Source organism: Esox lucius, chromosome 19 (assembly GCF_011004845.1).
Source record: "Esox lucius isolate fEsoLuc1 chromosome 19, fEsoLuc1.pri, whole genome shotgun sequence".
Lineage (NCBI taxonomy): Eukaryota > Metazoa > Chordata > Actinopteri > Esociformes > Esocidae > Esox > Esox lucius.
Genome location: NC_047587.1, coordinates 28343780 through 28363533, shown reverse-complemented (window position 1 = coordinate 28363533; position 19754 = coordinate 28343780). Strand labels below are relative to the sequence as shown.

Here is a 19754-nt window from a genome sequence, read left to right as displayed (position 1 = left end):
TGTCACCTGTTTTGGTGCAAATGAAAGTGATAACAGATGCAATGGAGAGGCAACAGCAAGAAAACCCCCAAAAAGGGAATGGTTTTGGGTGGTGGCCACAGACAACTGCTCTTTCCTTATCCTTTCTGACTGAATCTTCTCAAGTTTTGCACTCTGCTGCTGTCCTTGTCACTACTGGTAGCATGAGGCGTTACCTGCAGTCCAGCTCCAGGACGGCACATCCATATGTGCCGTAACAAGGTTTGCTGTGTCTCCCAGTACAGTCTCAAGAGCATGGAGGATATACCAGGAGATGGGCCGTTACAAGAGGATAGCTGGACAGGGCCATAGAAGGACATCAACCCAGCAGTAGGACCGGTATCTGCTCCTTTGTTTTCGAGGAGGAACAGGAGGAGCACTGCCAGAGCCCTACAGAATGAACTCCAGTGGGCTACTGGTGTGCATGTTTCTGACAAAACTGTCAGAAACAGACTCCATGAGGGCCCATGTCCTCTAGTGGGACCTGTGCTCACAGCCCAGCACCCTGCAGCTCGTTTGGCATTCGCCAGAGAACACCAGAATTGGCAGGTCCGCCATTGACTGGCCCTAACGTTCCCCAGACTTAAATCCAATTGAGAACCAATTGGGACGTTAAGTATCGGTGCAGCCGATGTGTCACAGATTGTCCAGGAGCTCACTGATGCCCTGATCCAGGTCTGGGAGGAGATCCCCCAGGACACCATCCGCCATCTCATCAGGAGCATGCCCAGACATTGTCGGGAGTGCATACAGGCACATGGCACATTACTGAGTCCCATTATGAGTTGGCGTGATGAAATTCACACAAGTTAACAGCCTGTGATTTCAATTGTTTAATTTGATTTTAGGTGTGAGTTTGAATCCAGCCCTAAGTCGTTTGGTTATTTTTGTTTCCACTGACCGCTGTTATGTCATTTTGTTCTCAACGAATTACACAATGTACACCAAAGATTTTCTTAAATAGAATTCCTTCCTCAAGACCCGATATGTGATTCAAGTGTTCCCTTAATTTCTTTGAGCAGGGTATATTGTTAGATGTTTGTTTTTTCTTTCCCTCCTCTGAATATACAGTTAGGTCCGGAAATATTTGGACACAGACATTTTCATAATTTTGGCTCATTGAAATTCATAAGGCAATATAGTTAATCTTGATTGTAAAAAAAGAACAGACCCAAACAATATTGGAACAAACATTAAACATAAAATGTACAGACTAGATTGCTAACTATATTGCCTTATATAGTTCAATAATGGCTTTTAATTTGAAAAATAAATCCTCGGTTAGCAATGCTAGCATAATATCCTGCTGTTCGAAGAACGGTACTGAAGCCTTGTATGGCCATCACTACCTGGAATTAACACCAGACCTTTCACCTGCTTAATTGATAAAGAAACAATGAAAGGAATAGCCCAAACCTGTCCATGAAACAGCTTTTGAGACAATTGTCTAATTACTTTTGGTCCCTTGAAAAAGAGGGGGCTACATATTAAAGAGCTGTAATTCATAAACCATTCCTCCACTTTGGATGTAAATACCTAAGATTAAAGCTGAGACTGCACTTGAAGCCCATATTCATTATTTCACTGTAACCTGAATATATTTTGGTAAACAGCCAAAATAACAAAACTTGTGTCAGTGTCCAATTATTTCCGTACCTACCTGTAAGTGAGGAAAGGCTGCCACTGGATCAAATACAAACTTTGTATGAGTGATATTAAATGGGATACTCTAAAACAAATGTGATGAATATATTTATTTTTGTAGAAACTATACAAAGTAATATACACATGATCCCTTTAACAGCTAATATAACAAATCATAATTAAAATATGGCAAGTACTGCATGAAATCTTTACTGTATATTTCCATCAGTTTCCACTTGGTTAGAATAGCAACTGTATTGTTATATTAAAACCAGAAACAGCACATTACCGACTTCCGTTTAGTGCTTTTGGCCTTTATTATCTCAAACAGCTTTTTTGCCGTCACGTACTGAACATCTGGCTGTGTCCAAAAATGATCTTGCCTATTACCTACTTAACTGGCATACTATTTAGAATATACTGTTAAATAAACATGAATTAAGCAACAAATACCAGCGAATTAGGCTCATTCTACTTTGAATGTGTCATCTAATGCCTTGTACTAATTACTACCATTGGTTTTAGTTCACCTAACCTCTGATGATGACATGTTGGAATAGACTCTTTCCTTCCACAACTGTGCAGTGACTTCTACTAGACAATACAGAAACCTTGGTAAAATAATACCATTTAGGAGAGATATTACAAAATGCCTACTATTCAGAACACACATGGACATTCAGACACAGCAATTTTTATCTCAGACATCCTGGACTTGATTAAGGAACTCCAGGGGTTGGTGGCTAGTGGAACGGGCTGTAAGGAATGTAAATAATGGGGTGCTCCAGAAATAATATGTTGTGGCTATGTTTCTAGGCATCATTCAGCCCTGTGTTGGCCAGGACAATCTTCTCCCCAGGTTTAAAGGCAGGCATTCCAAGATACGGACAGCTGGCACATCGGAAAGCATCGCCCAGGTAACACTGCAATACCGGTCAAAAGTTGTAAAAACTGAAACATTTGAACTGGATTGACAATATTATGTAGGTTTTTGCACAAGATGACAGAGAGGGATCTGGTCAGACTTGTGAAAATGGAGCAGCCGTGGTGTTTGCATATGAATAGTAACACTCACACTCCCACAGGCCGACTTGGGTTGGCTGATCGTCTGGGCACTCTTGCTCTCCTGTTCCAGCTCATCAGCAAGACCACATGTGCTGTATGGAGTACAGTGAGAATGACAAACTGGTACACCAATGAGCAAATTCTGTATATGGGAAACCACTTGGAATGATATCAATGATGGCATAAAACATTCTCAAGAACAAGCTGAATGACCCAAGTTTCCTTGTAATGGGTGTGCCCCGGGGGTCGCAAAGTGATCAAAACCACTGTTCAGATGTGCTCTTGAACAGGATGTCTCACCAGTTCTTGCAAGCCTTCTTCTTCTTGGCGCTGCCGTCACCACAGGAGGGTGCCTTGAGGGAAGCAGCGTCTGGCTTTTTTAGGTCATCTGCATCCAACAGAGCATCTGAATCTACCAAGTCCTTTGGAGGGGGAGGAGACAAGGGAATGACACTGAGGCACCCACCAGATTTAAATAATAAAGTAGACAGACACACAAATACAACCAAACTCACCACATCATCATCATCCATATCATTGGCTGACAGAGTCCAGGCCTTGGCAGCACTGGGGTCAAGAGCGGGTTTTTCTGCTGCAACAAGAACAGGAATACAATTGTAGAAGGCCAGGCATAACATGAATTTGACAAACAGAAAGGGCTTCACATACCTGGTTTTGGAGTCATTTTCCCAAATGAAAGCTTCAGCTGGCTAGAAGAGCCCACCTCAAAGTTGGGTTTAGAAGCAGACAGGCGCAACTTGGACAGAGTGTTCCCTTGGAATCCTGTGGATGTCTTGAGGGCTGATATAGCTTCTGGGGTCAAGGGTCCTTCACTGACCTGCCAATGTTGACAAACAGTCCAGCATCAGCTTCCCTGCCTGTACAACCATGTATTCCACATCTATGCTGGTATACTCACCTTTATCACAGACATCAGTCCAGACAACTTCAAGACTGATATAAGTTTCTCAGCAGTTCTCACTTTTTGGTCATCGATTCCTTAGAAAGAAGACAATAACTAAATGGCAATTCCTTTACTACAGACTCCTAAATGTTTAGCTTCCTTGGTAAAGATAAGCATAAAAATGAACAACAAAACGGAAATGTCAGCATGTATGGGGGTTGTATCAATAGTTACATACTGTAATATTGTTTATGATATTTTCATTTGGACAGTATTGCAATATTATTTTGCTCTAGTTTCCTAGTTTGCTCAATGTTTGCTTCTAGTTTCCTATCTGTACCAACACTCCAGTGTTTCTCCTTGATTCCAGCACATTTTCCATCCATGACTGATCAAAATACTTTCACACTGCTTGTTCTTGTTTCTCTGCAGCAAACATATGGTGACAAATGTTTGTAAAATTGAATCACAAGATTAAAGTATTATAATACTTTAATTGTTATAATATTGAATCAGTACCACAATAATATTGCATTATCCAATTTGACCCCTAACCGTTTTTACTCATCATTACTTATGATTACTTATGTGTTCACACAATTACATTTATAATTTTGTAGTGACAAGCTTGTGTGTGTCATTGCGTGCCACACATATATTCAATGTCACTGATAAGAATTTTTCATTGGTGCAAAACATTCACAACTATTACTGATGGCTTTTTCTGTTTTTTTTATTTTTTATGATTTACAGTCATGGCCAAATGTATTGGCACCCTCTTCAAATCTCTCAGTCTCTGAAAGTAAGTAAAAATGTACCAAAGTATTTGGTCTCCACAAATGTTTATCTTATTACAGAACCTTAGATTTAAATATATAGTTTTAGGTATAAAAAAAGCTCATTGGCATCGCTTCCCAATTCCTGTTTTCAGATCTCGCCCCAAGGTTTTCACAGGGTTTATATCTGGACTCATTGCTGGCAAATGGCCACAGAACAGTCCAGTGTTTGGTCTTCAACCTTTCTTAGGTGCTGTTTTGAAGTGTGTTTGGGATCACCATACTGCTGCATGACCCATGAACACAGACCCAGCTTTATGACACTGGGTGGATTTCATGCTCCAAAATGCCTAGGTGTTCTACTGGTTTCATGACACCAGAAATACAAGAGGCAGAACACCAACCATACAAAACCTCGGACCTCCACCATGTTTGACTGTGAGGAAGGTTTTTTTTCTCTGAAGGCTTAATTTTTTTTCTGTAAATATACAGATTGTGTGCTTTACCAAAACATGAATTTGGTCTCATCTATTCACAGGAGATTATCCCAGACTGGTAGTGTACATTTCATCTGAAAAGTAAGCTTGAATCTCTGTGGCAATTGAAGCATTTTACCCCACCATTCGATTTTCCATCAAGGTGTCTTGTGGCCTCGTCCAAGGAGTTTGGCTACAGTGGCATGGGTCTTCAACCTCTTCACAACATTACATACGTCTTGAGATTATCTGAGCCATTTAAGAATATTTTGGTGGAATTCGCTATGATTTAGTAACTTACTCTGATTTTACTTCAAATGCAAACTAAAGATTTGTGGACACCAAAGGATTTTTTTAAGACAAAATCATGCTTCTTGGAATAAAGTGCAAGAGTACTGACACTTTTGGCCACAGCCGTATTTAATAGTGACATGTGGAAAGATATTTTTTCTTAAAGGACCAAATTCAAATTCACACAGCAACAGTACAGATGCACCAGACATAGATCCCCACCCATTTACCTGAAACTGGTTCTTCTAGCACTAGTTTACCACCAGGTTTCATCACTCTGGCCATTTCTGCTAACGTCTCTGAACTGTGAATGGAAGAGCTATCAGAGAGCAGACTTGAGAGGACCCAGTCGTAACTTGATGCTGCATGTGAAGCTAAGGAAAAGAGAAGACAGAGTCAAACTGGGCATCCTTAAGAATTGCATAGCTAGACATTAGACACGTCAATTAAGGCAAGTGTTGAAACAGGTTCTTGGAGTGTGATGGGAGTTACTCACACATTAGAAGTCTCTCCATGTTCTCCACTGACACTCGGCCCTTGGGGCCAACTAAAGCCCCTAGACTCTCTGCAAGCTCTTTTAAAGATGTTGGGGATGAGGGCTGATTCCAGACTAACAGCACCGTATCCCCTGCTTTCACACCGAGGTCTGCCATGTTCTGCAAACATAGATGCAATCAATTATTTCTACTGCATTTATTTAACAAAATCTCAATAAATCAAAACAACCAGAAAAAGCAAACTCCAGTTCGCCTATGTGACTCCTCCCAGACCAGGTGCAAAGGGACAGGACATGAAGGACAACATTTCTGAATCCTGCATATTGGCACTGTGGTCCCAAAACAACAACCTCTCCCACCACATCAGCCCAACTAAGGGGATGACTGTTGAATTAAACAAGCAGATCCACAACAGCAAGGATGGAGTAGAGTCAGCAGTTGGAAGATGCTCTGCATTTACATAGACAATGACTTGTCATGAACCATTAATAACACCAATGTTGTCAAGAGGACACAAAAGCCACTCCCTAAGGCAACTAGAAATCTGGCATGCCATCCTTGTTGTTCTTCAAATACTATTGTTTGACCATAGACATCATTCTGATCCGAGACATAACAGCCAGGTATAGGAACTGCTCTGCACATGACTGCCAGGCACTCCAGCATGTGGTGACAATGGCCCAACACCAATTGAAACACAGGGTCATACCATGAAACTTAGAAACACCTGCAAGCCAATAGAGTGCTGAACACTTGACCTGGTCTGATCACCTATACTCACTGCTCAACTGAATTTAGTTGTTGCCCAGTTTGTCCTGTCCATACTAATACAAACATGAAACTAACGACATTGGGAATACTGATAAGGTTGTAATTGTAATGTCATGTTTTTGGTTGACGAGACACTTTGACTTATCAGGTCATTCAAATGAAACAGTAGTTTCCGATAACTCGTCAACGATGGGCAACGTACAACATGCTACAGGGTTGCGCTGTCAACATGTTTCACTAGATACTAACCAGAGGAATGGCCAGGTTACTGATCAAGAGCCTGTTTAGGGCCAGAAAGGTCCGTGGCCGTTAACCTCAATCAGACAACGACGTAAAACATCGAATATTCCAGAACCGACTAGAAATCAAACTGACAAAATGATTGTAGGTCGAACATCTATCAAACCATTTTTAACACTTGCTATTTAATTTATTATATTGGTCTGTTTAATTGAATGTATTATATTGGTGTATTATATGTTTCTGACAGCTAACTTTAGTCTCTGGTGGCGGCGTGACACATACAAATACGTCGAGGCTAGCTAGCAGTAGGATAGCAGTAGTACGTTAAGATATTTAGCTGACACAATACGAACATATGTCTTCGATGTAAAATCCCAAAACGTATGTTATAATTCTGCTTTAACTAAGCAATAAGGCAATACATGTTTTGGTCTATGCTAGGTAAGGTGAACTGCTAACTTACCTCTCTGGTCAAACCAATAACTTGTGGTACGTGCTAATAGAGTCGCTTAAAAATGACGCGTCAGATGTCAACAACAAAAAAGTTCGCAGCTGGATAATATGGCGGCGCTGCTAAGAGGACTACGTTTTGGAAGGGCCCTGCGGGGGCTTGACAGCGGTGAGCCAAGACTTGCTAGTTGGTCTTTTATGTCTAGACATTAGCAAGTTGCTCAGGAAATAGTTTTTGATAATCATGAATATTGATTTATGTCTAAATAATGAGGGTACTTGCAAACGAGCTAGTCAGCCAATGTCAGTTATCGGAGAAGGTGATAATGAAGGACGTAATTAAGTAGTAACACAACGTCCTTCCTCCTTGCAGGCTAAATCTTAACGAAAGTACACGTATTATCACAACTGCAAATGTTGAAATATTGAATGCAGTAAAAAAAAAATTATAAACCTATTCAGATATGACATGGGGGCAAGTAATTTAAGCCTGCTGTATATAGAACCTAAGTACTTTAACAAACTGCTTACACACAGTAGGGCCTAACTAGGGAATACTGAAATGATCTCCCTATGTCGCTGTTGACATGACATATGCATTATCAAAATTTTCGGACAGTTTTATAAAGCTTACATTTTGTTTGTCATTATTTCCACCTGGAATTAGTGTGTTTAAGACACAGGGGGCAATGTTACATGTATGAACGTCATTAAAGCATTCACTCATTATTTTCTCTAGTCGTAGTTCCAAAGAAAAGCAGTCCCCAGTGCAATGGCTTGAGACAAGGGTTCCATTGCACTGCACTCTGCCTTCTGGAGGACAAAGAGAAGTCCATCCCAGTCCCCCCATCTTCCACTGCTGCATTCTCAACCACCTTCCACGAGCATTATCAAGCCAACCCATCTAAAAACGGCAATGCCACATCTTCCCAGACGGCTTCTGGACCTGAAGGAGTGGCATCTGAAGCTGCTACTGAAGAGCAAAACACTAGGTCAGGGTTCACCAAATGTAATCTGGCCCATTTTACCAATGCTTTATATAATTGTAAAATGATGTTCGGATACAAATACAACTAGGTTGTAAGATTTATTTTCTCTGAAGCCAGAGTCTTAGGCTTTTGTGTGAACTGACTTACACATACTATGGGCCAGTTCTACACACACAGATGAAGTATAACATTAAAAATATTGACCATGATGTTTTAGTCCAGGACTAGGTTTAATCTTTTTCCTTGAAACCGGCCCTATGGATTAAGCCTAGTCTAGGACTAAAAAATCAAATTCAATAGAAAACTCCATTGAGCTTGTTTTCTAGTCCTAGACCAGGCTTAAACTGTGTCGATGAAACCGGCCCTATGTGTTTAACATTATGCCAACAGTCTGCTGTGTTCTTTCTCCATTTTCACTGCAGCTATTCAGACCAGAGCGGAGAACAAGGAGAAGATTATGAAACGGAGGAGCAACTACAAGCACGCATCCTTAACTCTGCGCTGGACTTCGTCCCCCTACATGGTTGGACTGTTGAGGCTATTTCAGCTGGGGCTGAGGTGAGTGAGAAGGGTCATTCCTACCATGCAAGTTGGATCTGGAAATGTGTGGATTTTGTAAATATTTTAAATGTTTCTTGTATGCTATCAGAAAAAGGTAATTTTTTATGGTCAGAAATCATTGTTCAAGTTCGGTAATATTTCCAGGTTGTTCATACTAGACCATGAGATAGATTTCCACCCTGTAAGGGACATATACATAACTCTGAAAGTGTTAACAATGTATGTATTAATTTAGATTTACATTTTCAAATACATCAAATGTCCCTTATTCTGTCACATCCTTTTATTACTTAAAAAAATATATAATTAATGAGTAAAACGTGCTGTTTTAAAACCACCACTTTATTTTCACACTGTTTCCTTGTAACGATGAATAGAAATAGAATTTGGTCAACATTTCTATATTGTTTGTAGAACCGTTCAATCTCTACAAGTTAACACAAAAATGCATAACATTTGATGGTATCGTTAATTATTAGAAAATACCAACATAACAGGGTCGGATGCAACATTATGAATATAACAAAATATGCCTAAACATATGTAAAAAAACATCAATACGTAAAGTAAATATCAATACATACTGACATTAGTCATTTATTTCTTATATTTTGTAACACCCTTTCCACTTTGTTAGGGTCTTTCTTCACCCTGTCAGTGCATATTCTTAACAGGGTGGACATTTTTAGGATAAGTTAGCCATAGCACTGTGAGTGATCAATCCTTGACCAGGATTTATACTTCTCTATCAAACCTATTATGAATTATGAAATGTGAATAATTTTCTCTACAATATATCTTAACAGCGTGGAAATTAATGAGTTAGACATACAGACTAACATCATGAAATATTGATTGAACCAAGATGAAAGTACTTACTTAGCTTTAATCATTTGTTTTTCCACCACAAATAGTTACCCCCCTGAGTATTCTCCATTGTTGGCCTTTAAATAAAGGAGAACTACTACAACCTAACAAGGTGGAAAGTGGTTCATGGACATAAAAAGTGTGAAATATTAAAATAAATATTCCCTCCAAAAAAAGAATGATAGAGATTTTAACTAGGACTAGAAAATAATGAAGGAAGATGTAACTTTAGTCACTATTCCTACTGAAACACTAGCCAGTAGAGCAGGCTTTACGACTGAAGCTACAACCATCCATAAGGAACCCTCTTTCAAAGTCACTTAGATCCTTTCCTCTTGCCATCTTGATCCAAAATGGAGGTCGACTGTGCCTGCTCAGCCTTTATATACATGCCCCAGACAGGATATTGTGTTAATTGCTTAATTGTAATGTGCAGTACACCTGTATGGAACCATCTGCAATCATAATGTTCCTCCACTCATTCTGCTTTTTGTTTTAATTTGGATGCGTCTGTATGTTTTTTCCTGTTATTGTTTTCCTCTGAGTAGACCCTGGGCCTTTCAGCTGCATCCAGTGGGATGTTTCAGAATGGGGCAGGGGACCTGGTCCTGCACTTCATTGCTCAGTGCAACGCGCAGCTAACTGAGCAGATGGCAGAACATCACAAGCATATTCAACTTGGTCAGGCCGAGTAAGTTCCCCCCCACTCACAAATGGTAAGAGCTAGATTGCTCTTTCACTGTGCCATAAGGATTTTAATGTGAATGTGATTCTTTCTGGGGTGTGTGTTTTAGCATGTGTTAACCAAATCATTTCTTGCAGACCAAAGAAAACTGCTGAGTTTATTCGGGATGCTGTGGAGACCAGATTGAGGATGTTGACCCCATACATCGATAATTGGCCACAGGTATCTTGCACACCACCCATAATAACGATTAGGCCCTAATGGCTAAGTTCAGAAGAAGCTTTGATTTGAAAAATTACAGTTGGCCCAAAGATTATTTAATGGGAAACAGATCAAAATGTGGGTTCTTGTGTATACACACCTCATTCTCAATCAGATCTGCAGAGGTACAAATCTATTTAAAAATAAATAAATGAATATGTACAGCTTCGGAAATAATTGCACCTTTTTCTTTCCTTTCAAAAAAAAAGTTTTGAGTGAGGTACCGAAGCGTTCAATTTGCAGGGGTGTCTTCATTTTAACCCTTCTGTTCCTCACTCAAAACCTTACTTTTCGACTGTTTTGGAAAGGAAAGAAAAAGTTTCAGTGGGCTCTTAATTTTTTCCGGAGGCGTGAAAGTAAACACATTAACCCATGCAATTATTTAAAAATGCTAAACACCGTTCATTTCTTTTTTCACCATTAATGCATTTTTCTGTTTGAGCCTCAGAATCATCCATAAGTTATTGCTTGACTTGGGCTGGAGCTGTCAATTATTGATTTGCAAACAGTGTACGGGTCACATTATTAGCACTTGACTTGTGTTGGAGTTGTTCGGAGCGCCTCACATGAGCTTTTTTCAGTGTAACAATGGAGGGGTGAATCGTGTTTAATTGCCACTTGCCTGTGAATGCTGCCTAACAGCGCGTTACCTACTCCCACATTAGAACCGGTCAGAACACGGTCTATTAGTAAACACAGCGTGTCGTTGGAGCACAGGACTGATGGTTGCTGATAATGGGCCTTTTGTTTCTGCTGATTGAAGTGTTACTTTCTCTACAGGCCATGAGTATTCTTCTCCTCCCACACAACATCCCAGACAGTCTTAAACACCTCTCCACCCTGGTGGACGATATCTGGTACTATGCTGGAGACCGTTCCACAGATGTGAGTCGATCCTCTCAGCCTAAGTACCCCTCTCCCCATGTCTTCCTCACCCCTTTTCATCATGCACCTCAAATTATCCGGCCTGCCTCTGCAAAGGTTACTATTCACTTCTCCTGACTGTATTATTTCTACAGCTCCAGAAAAAACTAAGAGACCACTGCACCTTTTTCTTTCCTTTCCAAAAACGTTTTGAGTGAGGAACAGAAGCGTTCAATTTGCAGTGGTCTCTTAATTCTAACCCTTCTGTTCCTCACTCAAAACCTTCCTTTCTGACTTTTTTGGAAAGGAAAGATAAAGCAGTGCAGTGCAGTGGTTTCTTAATTTTTTCCGGAGCTGTATCTCTTAGCGCTCTCTACTTCTTTAGTTAATTTTCTGTGCCCTCTTTTCATTCATTTGCATGTGGGTGCCACTGACATCATTTGTCAGGCCAATTCAAATTTCTCACCTGATTTACATTTTCTTCATTTTCTTTTGTCAGCATAACTGCTTCACATGCCTGTCTGAATCCTTGTTACTCAGTTTTTCATTCCTCCCCCCAGTTGAACTGGTATACAAAACGGGCCGCACTGACAGGCATCTATAACACCACAGAGCTGGTGATGGTGCAGGACTCCTCAGAAGACTTCCAGGACACGTGGAACTTCCTTGACAACCGCATTCAGGATATTGTCAATATGGCCGGCACCGTCAAAAAGGTCAAGTGTCCTTTTCTCAGTCTGCTCATAGTCTCTTTTAGTTAGGAAAACGTTAATTGGTGATTATAATGTGAAACTGTATAATCATTAGAGAAATCTCACTTGTATGCAACCTGTGTGTAGGGAACTCACTTTGTGTGAACGGGGTATGGAAACTAGCATCGGTGTGCCAGGATACATAAACAGATTGAGAACAGTTTTAGGTTTCTCTACATAACCGAGGACATGTCATGGCCCATGAATGCCACCAGTGTTGTCAAGCGGATGCAACAGCAGCTCTAATCCCGAAGGCAGGGAGGGGCAAACAAACTGTCCGATTCAACTGGGCCCATGGTAGGTCTGGGTATAAAATAAATATTTGTGTAAAAAAACACTGTAGCCCACTCTTAAACATCTAAAACTAGTTTGAACGTATGCAGAAAAGACTATAGACCTATAAATGTGTAAATAACCACAATTTTCTCAGCCCCCAAATCATTTTTGAGGAACTGCCCTGGGTCCTATCCAAATACTGTTGCTGCACCATCAATAGCACCCTGACCAGCTGCATCACAGCTTGGTATGGAAACTGTTAGACACGACCGCGTGCCCCTTCAGCGGGTGGTGAGGACGGCCAGCACATCGTTGGGTCCGTGCTTTCACCCGTCCAGGAGGACATTTTGGTCCGAAATTATTATATTTTCATTTCTCTAGCATTTTTTATTTTCAGGTAGGAGTTTTGTTGTATATTTTGTTTTGTATCCTTTGCTTATGATGAAGATGAAAATGTGAAACTTGTCATTGATACCTTTGTTGCTGTTGTGTCTTGTAGGTGACATCCACAGGAGAAGCAGTGGCACAGGGGCTTCTGGGAGCTGCTGTTACGGTGAGTCTGTTAGCAAGAGAATTTTTAGGGCCATATGTAATTTTGACTGTGTACCAAGATCTTCTGAGTCCCTGAGATATTCCCCATTTTGACTTTCTTACCGGTTAGTCTGTTTGCATTGACTTGCGATTTCCTTATACTCACTTTAGACACTTGTAGTACTATCCCCTATACCACCCTGGGCTAGATAATACTGTATTGCTCTCATTGAGTAAATTAAGAGAATGATGAGACAGACAAGTCATGTTATTGTCTAAAGTCAGTCTTGTAAACATTAGAGGCAAGATTCTAGTCAGCGCCCCTTTTAGAAGCAGAAAGTAATGGTTTAATATTCCAATTTGGCAGCGTCAATGCTTTTATAGGAATTCTGAAGATTGGTTGTATCTGCACAAGCAGATTGGAAACGATGAAAAAGTCCTACATTGTTTAAAATTGTTTAGTGGTGTTCACTCATTTTATTCCTTGTGTTTAGTGTTGACTTGAGATTTTTCTTTTTCAGCTGAAGAATCTCACAGGGATTAACCAGAGAAGATGAAACTGAACAGCAATTTTTGGTCCATTCATCCTTTCCCCCTTTCCTTTGATCTCTGCAGTTCAGGGGTTTGTGTGTGTGTCCACGGTGGTGTTGTTTTGTCCTTTTGCAAAGTGGATTGGATTGAGGTTCACTTTCTTCAGTCTTGAATGGTTTTCTCTTGCTATCCCTTTCACTTGTATAAAGGATTAACATTAAAGTTGTATTTGAAATGTTTTTGTTTGGCTCCATTGAGAGTAATAAATTAGAGAAATTTCAACAGAAATCGATTATTGATTTAGGGTGACGGTTGTTGGGAAAATAAAGATGTCAATGCAAATTATATATAGCGATATCACATGCAATATATCAGCATCAACTTAGCTTGGCACAATGGACACTTTTTTTTTCTTTTTGAAAAATCATTGACCCGGATGTTAAAGGGAACCAGCCCACATTGAATATGTGTCCAATCACAAACGTGTTGTATTTAGGAGACTGTTTTGAGTCTGAGGAATATACAGGTGCTGGTCATAAAATTAGAATATCATCAAAAAGTGGATTTATTTCAGTAATTCCATTCAAAAAGTGAAACTTGTATATTATATTAATTAATTACACAGACTGATATTTCAAATGTTTTTCTTTTAATTGTGATGATTATAACTGATAACTAATGAAAATCCCAAATTCAGTATCTCAGAAAATTAGAATATTACTTAAGACCAATACAAAAAGGATTTTTAGAAGTGTTGGCCAACTGAAAAGTATGAACATGAAAAGTATGAGCATGTACAGCACTCAATACTTAGTTGGGGCTCCTTTTGCCTGAATTACTGCAGCAATGCAGCGTGGCATGGAGTTGATCAGTCTGTGGCACTGCTCAGGTGTTATGAGAGCCCAGGTTGCTCTGATAGTGGCCTTCAGCTCTTCTGCATTGTTGGGTCTGGCGTATCACATCTTCCTCTTCACGATACCCCATAGATTTTCTATAGGGTTAAGGTCAGGTGAGTTTGCTGGCCAATTAAGAACAGGGATACCATGGTCCTTGAACCAGGTACTGGTAGCTTTGGCACTGTGCAGGTGCCAAGTCCTGTTGGAAAATGAAATCTGCATCTCCATAAAATTGGTCAGCAGCAGGAAGCATGAAGTGCTCTAAAACTTCCTGGTAGATGGCTGTGTTGACCTTGGACCTCAGAAAACACAGTGGACCAACACCAGCAGATGACATGGCACCCCAAACCATCACTGACTGTGGAAACTTTACACTGGACTTCAAACAACGTGGATTCTGTGCCTTTCCTCTCTTCCTCCAGACTCTGGGACCTTGATTTCCAAAGGAAATGCAAATGTACTTTCATCAGAGAACATAACTCAGCAGCAGTCCAGTCCTTTTTGTCTTTAGCCCAGGCGAGACGCTTCTGATGCTGTGTCTTGTTCAAGAGTGGCTTGACACAAGGAATCCGACAGCTGAAACCCATGTCTTGCATACGTCTTTGCGTGGTGGTTCCTGAAGCACTGACTCCAGCTGCAGTCCACTCTTTGTGAATCTCCCCCACATTTTTGAATGGGTTTTGTTTCACAATCCTCTCCAGGGTGCGGTTATCCCTACTGATGGAACACCTTTTTCTACCACATCTTTTCCTTACCTTCGCCTCTCTATTAATGTGCTTGGACACAGAGCTCTGTGAACAGCCAACCTCTTTAGCTATGACCTTTTGTGTCTTGCCCTCCTTGTGCAAGGTGTCAATGGTCATCTTTTGGACAAGTCAGCAGTCTTCCCCATGATTGTGTTGCCTACAGAACTAGACTTAGAGACCATTTAAAGGCCTTTGTAGGTGTTTTGGGTTAATTAGCTGATTAGAGTGTGGCACCAGGTGTCTTCAATATTGAACCTTTTCACAATTTTAAAATTTTCTGAGATACTGAATTTGGGGTTTTCATTAGTTCTCAGTTATAATCATCAAAATTAAAAGAAATGAACACTTGAAATATATCAGACTGTGTGGAATGAATGTATACATTATACAAATTTCACTTTTTGAATGGAATTACTAAAATAAATCAACTTTGTGATGATATTCTAATTTGATGACCAGCACCGGTATAAGGGTAGGTTGCCATGGCTGACCACACTCCTGAACAGTAGGTGGCAATATATACAAAAACTGCGATCCGCCAAGGAGGCCAAAGATGAGGCGGCGGCGGCGGCGGAAGAAGAAGAACAATAAGAATAATACGAAGAAGAAGAACGCGAACGCATTGTATTTGTTTTGGCTAATAACCGCCAATAACTAGAAATCAACTTGAGGCCTTCTTGTGGCGTGTTTTTTCTTTTCTTCCCACTGACGGACAGATTTTGCTTCTTAATTTAGCTTGTTCGCTTCATTTTATAATATTGCTATACTTGTATATTACCATGCCGTATGCTAACCAGCCAATAGTTAAAATCACAGAACTAACGGATGAAAATGTTAAATTTGTAATTGAGAACACGGACCTGTCGTAAGTAGCAATAAAGTTGTCAAAAAGTTACCTAGCTAGCTACCTAACTGATGAATATAGGTCCAGGACCCATTGCTAACCTATTGCAACCTTTTACAAGTGGCCACTGTTATTTGACATGTTTGTGTGGTGTCTGATTATCCAGGGTTGCGAATTCCATCAGACGTGTGTTTATGTCAGAGGTTGCAACAATTGGTAAGATCTAGTGTTATGATCTCATACACGTATAAACATGTTATGTCCTGCTCAGTCCTTGCCGTTATTATATGTTTACAGTAATGAATGGTTACGCTGTTGTCTCATTTCAGCTATTGATTGGATTCAGATTGATGCAAATTCTTCTGTGATCCATGATGAGTTCATTGCCCACAGAGTGGGTATGTATCTTTACTAATCAAGTATGCATTTTATTGTCCCCTTTTGTGTCCTTATGCCAGTCTTGCGCTGATCACTGATTGATTACATTTTCAGGTCTTATCCCCCTAACCAGTGATGACGTTGTGGACAAGATGCAATACTCAAGGGTAAGCATTTGGATTCCTCGTGTAGCCTGTGTTTCCTTTTGTCCAGGGGTTGTTACAGCAGTAAATGTTACAGCATTAAAGCCATGCAAACAATTGCAACAGGGTGCAAAGCCAGTGAGTAGGATAGGAGTCACAAGCTTCAAGGGTCACTTGCTATTTTTTTTAAATGTATGTTTGAGTTTTAAGTTTGAGAAACAGTTTTTGCATTTTCGAGGTCTTTCTGAGCAATGGCAATTAACTTCACAGTGACATGACAACACAGAACCACACAGATGAATAAAAGCTAACAGAAACCACATCGCTAGCGTCCCCCTAGTATCAGCTGCCTGCTATTATTAGCCATTTCTAGCAGTTGGAGAACGCAATCCAAGTTAAAATTGAAATGCACTGGAAGTCATTTTTACAAGAGTATACTTGGTATACTTTGTGGCAGAACATGAAACCAATTCTGGATGTAAATTTAGCCTGAAGGTGGGAGTAAATTATGTTCAAACCAGGCTTGATGGTCTCTTCCTACAGTGCAGAGGCTTGCATCTGTGAGCTGTCACTCAGAACTCCGCTCGCTCATCAGAGAATAGGACTCTGAGTAGTCTGAGATTATTCTCATTTAGCTTTTCCAAAACACATTCAAAATAACTGGCTGATTGTTATCCTGGGTTTTATTGCCATTTTATAGAGTTAAAACAGTGATCCTAAATACATATTTCATAATCGTGAAGACAGCTGGGTCGTTATAGCCTGACTGCTGCCTACAAAATCCTAGCTTACTAATATGGGCCCATATTTTCCTACATGGGGAGAGAGTTTACAAATTGGGACGGGTTTGCATTGAAGTCCAAATAAACAGGCATTGTAGTAGAGGTGTATCCTTGTATTTATCCTTGGGGGAACACTGAGATCAGGACCAGCAGTAACATTGCCCACATCTGGAACCCGCTAATGCTTTTCCTCTGCTCTCCTCCGTCACAGGATTGTACCTGTGACGATTTCTGTCCAGAATGTTCTGTTGAACTGACGTTAGACGTCCGCTGCACAGAGGACCAGACCCGCCACGTAACCTCACGAGACTTGCTGTCCAACCACCCTCGAGTAATTCCTGTGAGTGGACAACCTTTTGACTGTAATTGACTATGCAGATTGACCTCTATTTTACATTGGTTAGAAGTAAACGTTGAATTGACTGATACTTCATGTGATCTTCAGGTAACCTCCAAGAGTCGAGACAATGATCCCAATGACTATGTTGAACAAGATGGTAAGTTGCTTTTCCTCTACTGGTTTTTCTAAGTGTGTATAAATATGTATTTTTGCTACATGGGACAATATGTCCTATACACGCACATCCTCTCCCCCACTCACCCTTTCTTACATTCTCTTCTCCTTTCAGACATTTTGCTGGTGAAGCTTAGGAAGGGTCAGGAGCTCCGTCTCAGGGCTTATGCCAAGAAGGGCTTTGGCAAGGAGCATGCCAAGTGGAACCCTACCGCCGGTGTGTCCTTTGAATACGACCCAGACAATGCACTCCGGCATACCGTGTATCCACGACCTGAGGAATGGTGGGTAGCACTTCCATTTTCTTTCCTGAGGTGACCAGACAGTGTTCTGTGAAGGTATCTATGTGAAACTACTCCACTATTCTCTGTCTCAGGCCAAAGAGTGAATACTCAGAGATTGAGGAAGATGAAGTACAAGCCCCGTTTGACCCCAATGGCAAACCTGAAAGGTGAGTATCAGTTAATCATTGTCTAAATAGTTCTTTACAAGTCACCACAAATCTCCCCCATTGTATTGACTATGTCAATATAGCAATGTTAATTGCTGGGTAGTATAATTTCACACCTAGTTAACTGTATGTCTGCATAGTAGAAGGTATGCTAACTGCATAACACTAGTTTTTAAGGGTCATGGTGGAGGTTGTGGAGGCGTCGCTGTTAATGACTCCCAAACCGTTGCAGGTTCTATTACAATGTGGAGACTTGTGGCTCCCTGCGACCTGAGACCATCGTCATGTCTGCTCTGGCTGTGCTGAAAAAGAAACTGAGTGACTTACAGACCCAACTGAGCCACGAGATCCAGACTGATGTCCTTACAATCAACTGAGACCTCCACGTTGAGCCAGTCATGCACCACTTCAGTGAAGCAGCCCCTGTTGCAAATCATGGACATTTTTGATGGCAACACAATTTGGATGTAGGCAGACAGTTGATCCAACCAATACTGGAATCATTGTTTGTTTTAACATTTCATTTTTATTCTCTGCTATATTCATTTGAATTTCTCTGCTTGGTAGAAGTTGGATTTGTTAAAGGATTTGTTTGATGTCTGTTGAAAATGAAAATGTGATTTTTGCAATTAAATAATAATGTCCCTATTGATTTTGCTTGGCGTTCAATGTGAATAATGCTCTGAATGAGTGTGTAAATCAGAAGTAACTGAAATGGGACTTGGGGACTAATTGTAAAGGGATGCGTTCTACCAGCTATAAGCCCTATGCTGTTATTACAGATCTTCATCACTGTGTTCTACTCTAGTGGATATGTGGCCTAATACTGTTGTCAAGGTGTCATTCAGGCATCATGTCATATGCCTTTTACTTATGAGTGGCTTCTGTCTAGCTACTCTACCAAGAAGGCCTGATTGATGGAGTGTAGCTGAGAAGGATGTCTGTCAGGAAGGTTCTCCCATCTCTGCAGTGAATCTGAAGCTCTGCTGAAGTTGCTGATGGGTTCGTGTTTGCCTTTCTGACTAATGCTCTACTTTCTTTGTTCCTTACTTTGGCCATACGGCCGGCTCTAGAAAGAGTTGGGGATTCCAGGCTTCAATTTCAGTGATGAAGCTGACAGTACTCCATGAAACTTTAAATGCTTATGCAATGTTTGTTTTTTTGTAACGTTCCCAAGATCTACACCTCAACACAGTTTTGTCTCTGACGTCTTGGACTTCATGACTTTCTTGGCTTTGACCTGCACTGTGAAGTATGAGACCTTATATAGACATTTGTCTTTCTAAATCATGTCCAATCAGTTGAATTTGACCCACTTGAACTCACATCACGTCCTAAAGATATGTCATGTCATGTCATCTTCTTCCGCTTATCCGGGGCCGGGTCGCGGGGGCAGCAGTCTAAGCAGGGATGCCCAGACTTCCCTCTCCCCAGACACTTCCTCTAGCTCTTCCGGGGGGACACCGAGGCGTTCCCAGGCCAGCCGGGAGACATAGTCCCTCCAGCGTGTCCTAGGTCTTCCCCGGGGTCTCCTCCCGGTGGGACGGG

General features: G+C 40.8%; 3 protein-coding genes across 7 annotated transcripts; 2 read left to right on the top strand and 1 right to left on the bottom strand.

The window, feature by feature from the left end:
- Positions 1 to 1753: 1753 nt before the first annotated feature.
- On the bottom strand, positions 1754 to 7256 carry ciapin1 (cytokine induced apoptosis inhibitor 1). 2 transcript variants are annotated; one of them, XM_010884075.3, is made up of 9 exons: positions 7149 to 7256; positions 5671 to 5830; positions 5405 to 5548; positions 3647 to 3726; positions 3397 to 3565; positions 3243 to 3319; positions 3028 to 3149; positions 2738 to 2819; positions 1754 to 2585 (listed from the first exon to the last, which is right to left on the bottom strand). In XM_010884075.3, the coding sequence occupies exons 2-9, from the start codon at positions 5825 to 5827 to the stop codon at positions 2475 to 2477; spliced, it is 942 nt and encodes a 313-aa protein (XP_010882377.2). In that variant the 5' UTR covers positions 5828 to 5830; positions 7149 to 7256; the 3' UTR covers positions 1754 to 2474. The 2 variants fall into 2 exon arrangements, with proteins under 2 accessions (XP_010882377.2, XP_019896151.2); XM_020040592.2 differs by having other exon boundaries at positions 3243 to 3316.
- On the top strand, positions 7223 to 13691 carry coq9 (coenzyme Q9 homolog (S. cerevisiae)). Of its 4 annotated transcripts, none has more exons than XR_002195660.2 (9): positions 7223 to 7304; positions 7875 to 8127; positions 8547 to 8682; positions 10101 to 10243; positions 10375 to 10459; positions 11279 to 11383; positions 11923 to 12411; positions 12545 to 12787; positions 12890 to 12942. XR_002195660.2 is itself a non-coding variant. In XM_010884074.4 (9 exons), the coding sequence occupies exons 1-9, from the start codon at positions 7247 to 7249 to the stop codon at positions 13476 to 13478; spliced, it is 1026 nt and encodes a 341-aa protein (XP_010882376.1). In that variant the 5' UTR covers positions 7223 to 7246; the 3' UTR covers positions 13479 to 13691. The 4 variants fall into 4 exon arrangements, 1 of the variants encoding a protein (XP_010882376.1); XM_010884074.4 differs by lacking the exon at positions 12545 to 12787 and adding an exon at positions 13443 to 13691 and having other exon boundaries at positions 11923 to 12078; positions 12890 to 12943; XR_002195659.2 differs by having other exon boundaries at positions 11923 to 12740; positions 12890 to 12943.
- A 1990-nt stretch (positions 13692 to 15681) lies between these two features.
- polr2c (polymerase (RNA) II (DNA directed) polypeptide C) lies at positions 15682 to 18855 on the top strand. The gene is given in 9 exon segments (NM_001304090.1): positions 15682 to 15959; positions 16105 to 16154; positions 16268 to 16336; positions 16431 to 16483; positions 17453 to 17581; positions 17687 to 17738; positions 17871 to 18039; positions 18132 to 18206; positions 18439 to 18855. Coding segments are annotated over 9 exon segments (828 nt in total). The 5' UTR covers positions 15682 to 15873; the 3' UTR covers positions 18584 to 18855.
- Positions 18856 to 19754: the final 899 nt, after the last annotated feature.

Excerpts from the sequence above, each read along its gene's own strand:
- ciapin1 (XM_010884075.3), bottom strand. The coding sequence starts at position 5,827 with ATGGCAGACCTCGGTGTGAAAGCAGGGGATACGGTGCTGTTAGTCTGG. Across the intron at positions 3,727-5,404 it reads GCTAGAAGAACCAGTTTCAG|GAATCGATGACCAAAAAGTG; the intron begins GTAAATGGGTGG and ends CTTCTTTCTAAG. Across the intron at positions 3,566-3,646 it reads GACTGATGTCTGTGATAAAG|GTCAGTGAAGGACCCTTGAC; the intron begins GTGAGTATACCA and ends CAACATTGGCAG.
- coq9 (XM_010884074.4), top strand. The coding sequence starts at position 7,247 with ATGGCGGCGCTGCTAAGAGGACTACGTTTTGGAAGGGCCCTGCGGGGG. Across the intron at positions 12,079-12,889 it reads TGGCCGGCACCGTCAAAAAG|GTGACATCCACAGGAGAAGC; the intron begins GTCAAGTGTCCT and ends TGTGTCTTGTAG. Across the intron at positions 12,944-13,442 it reads TTCTGGGAGCTGCTGTTACG|CTGAAGAATCTCACAGGGAT; the intron begins GTGAGTCTGTTA and ends TTTCTTTTTCAG.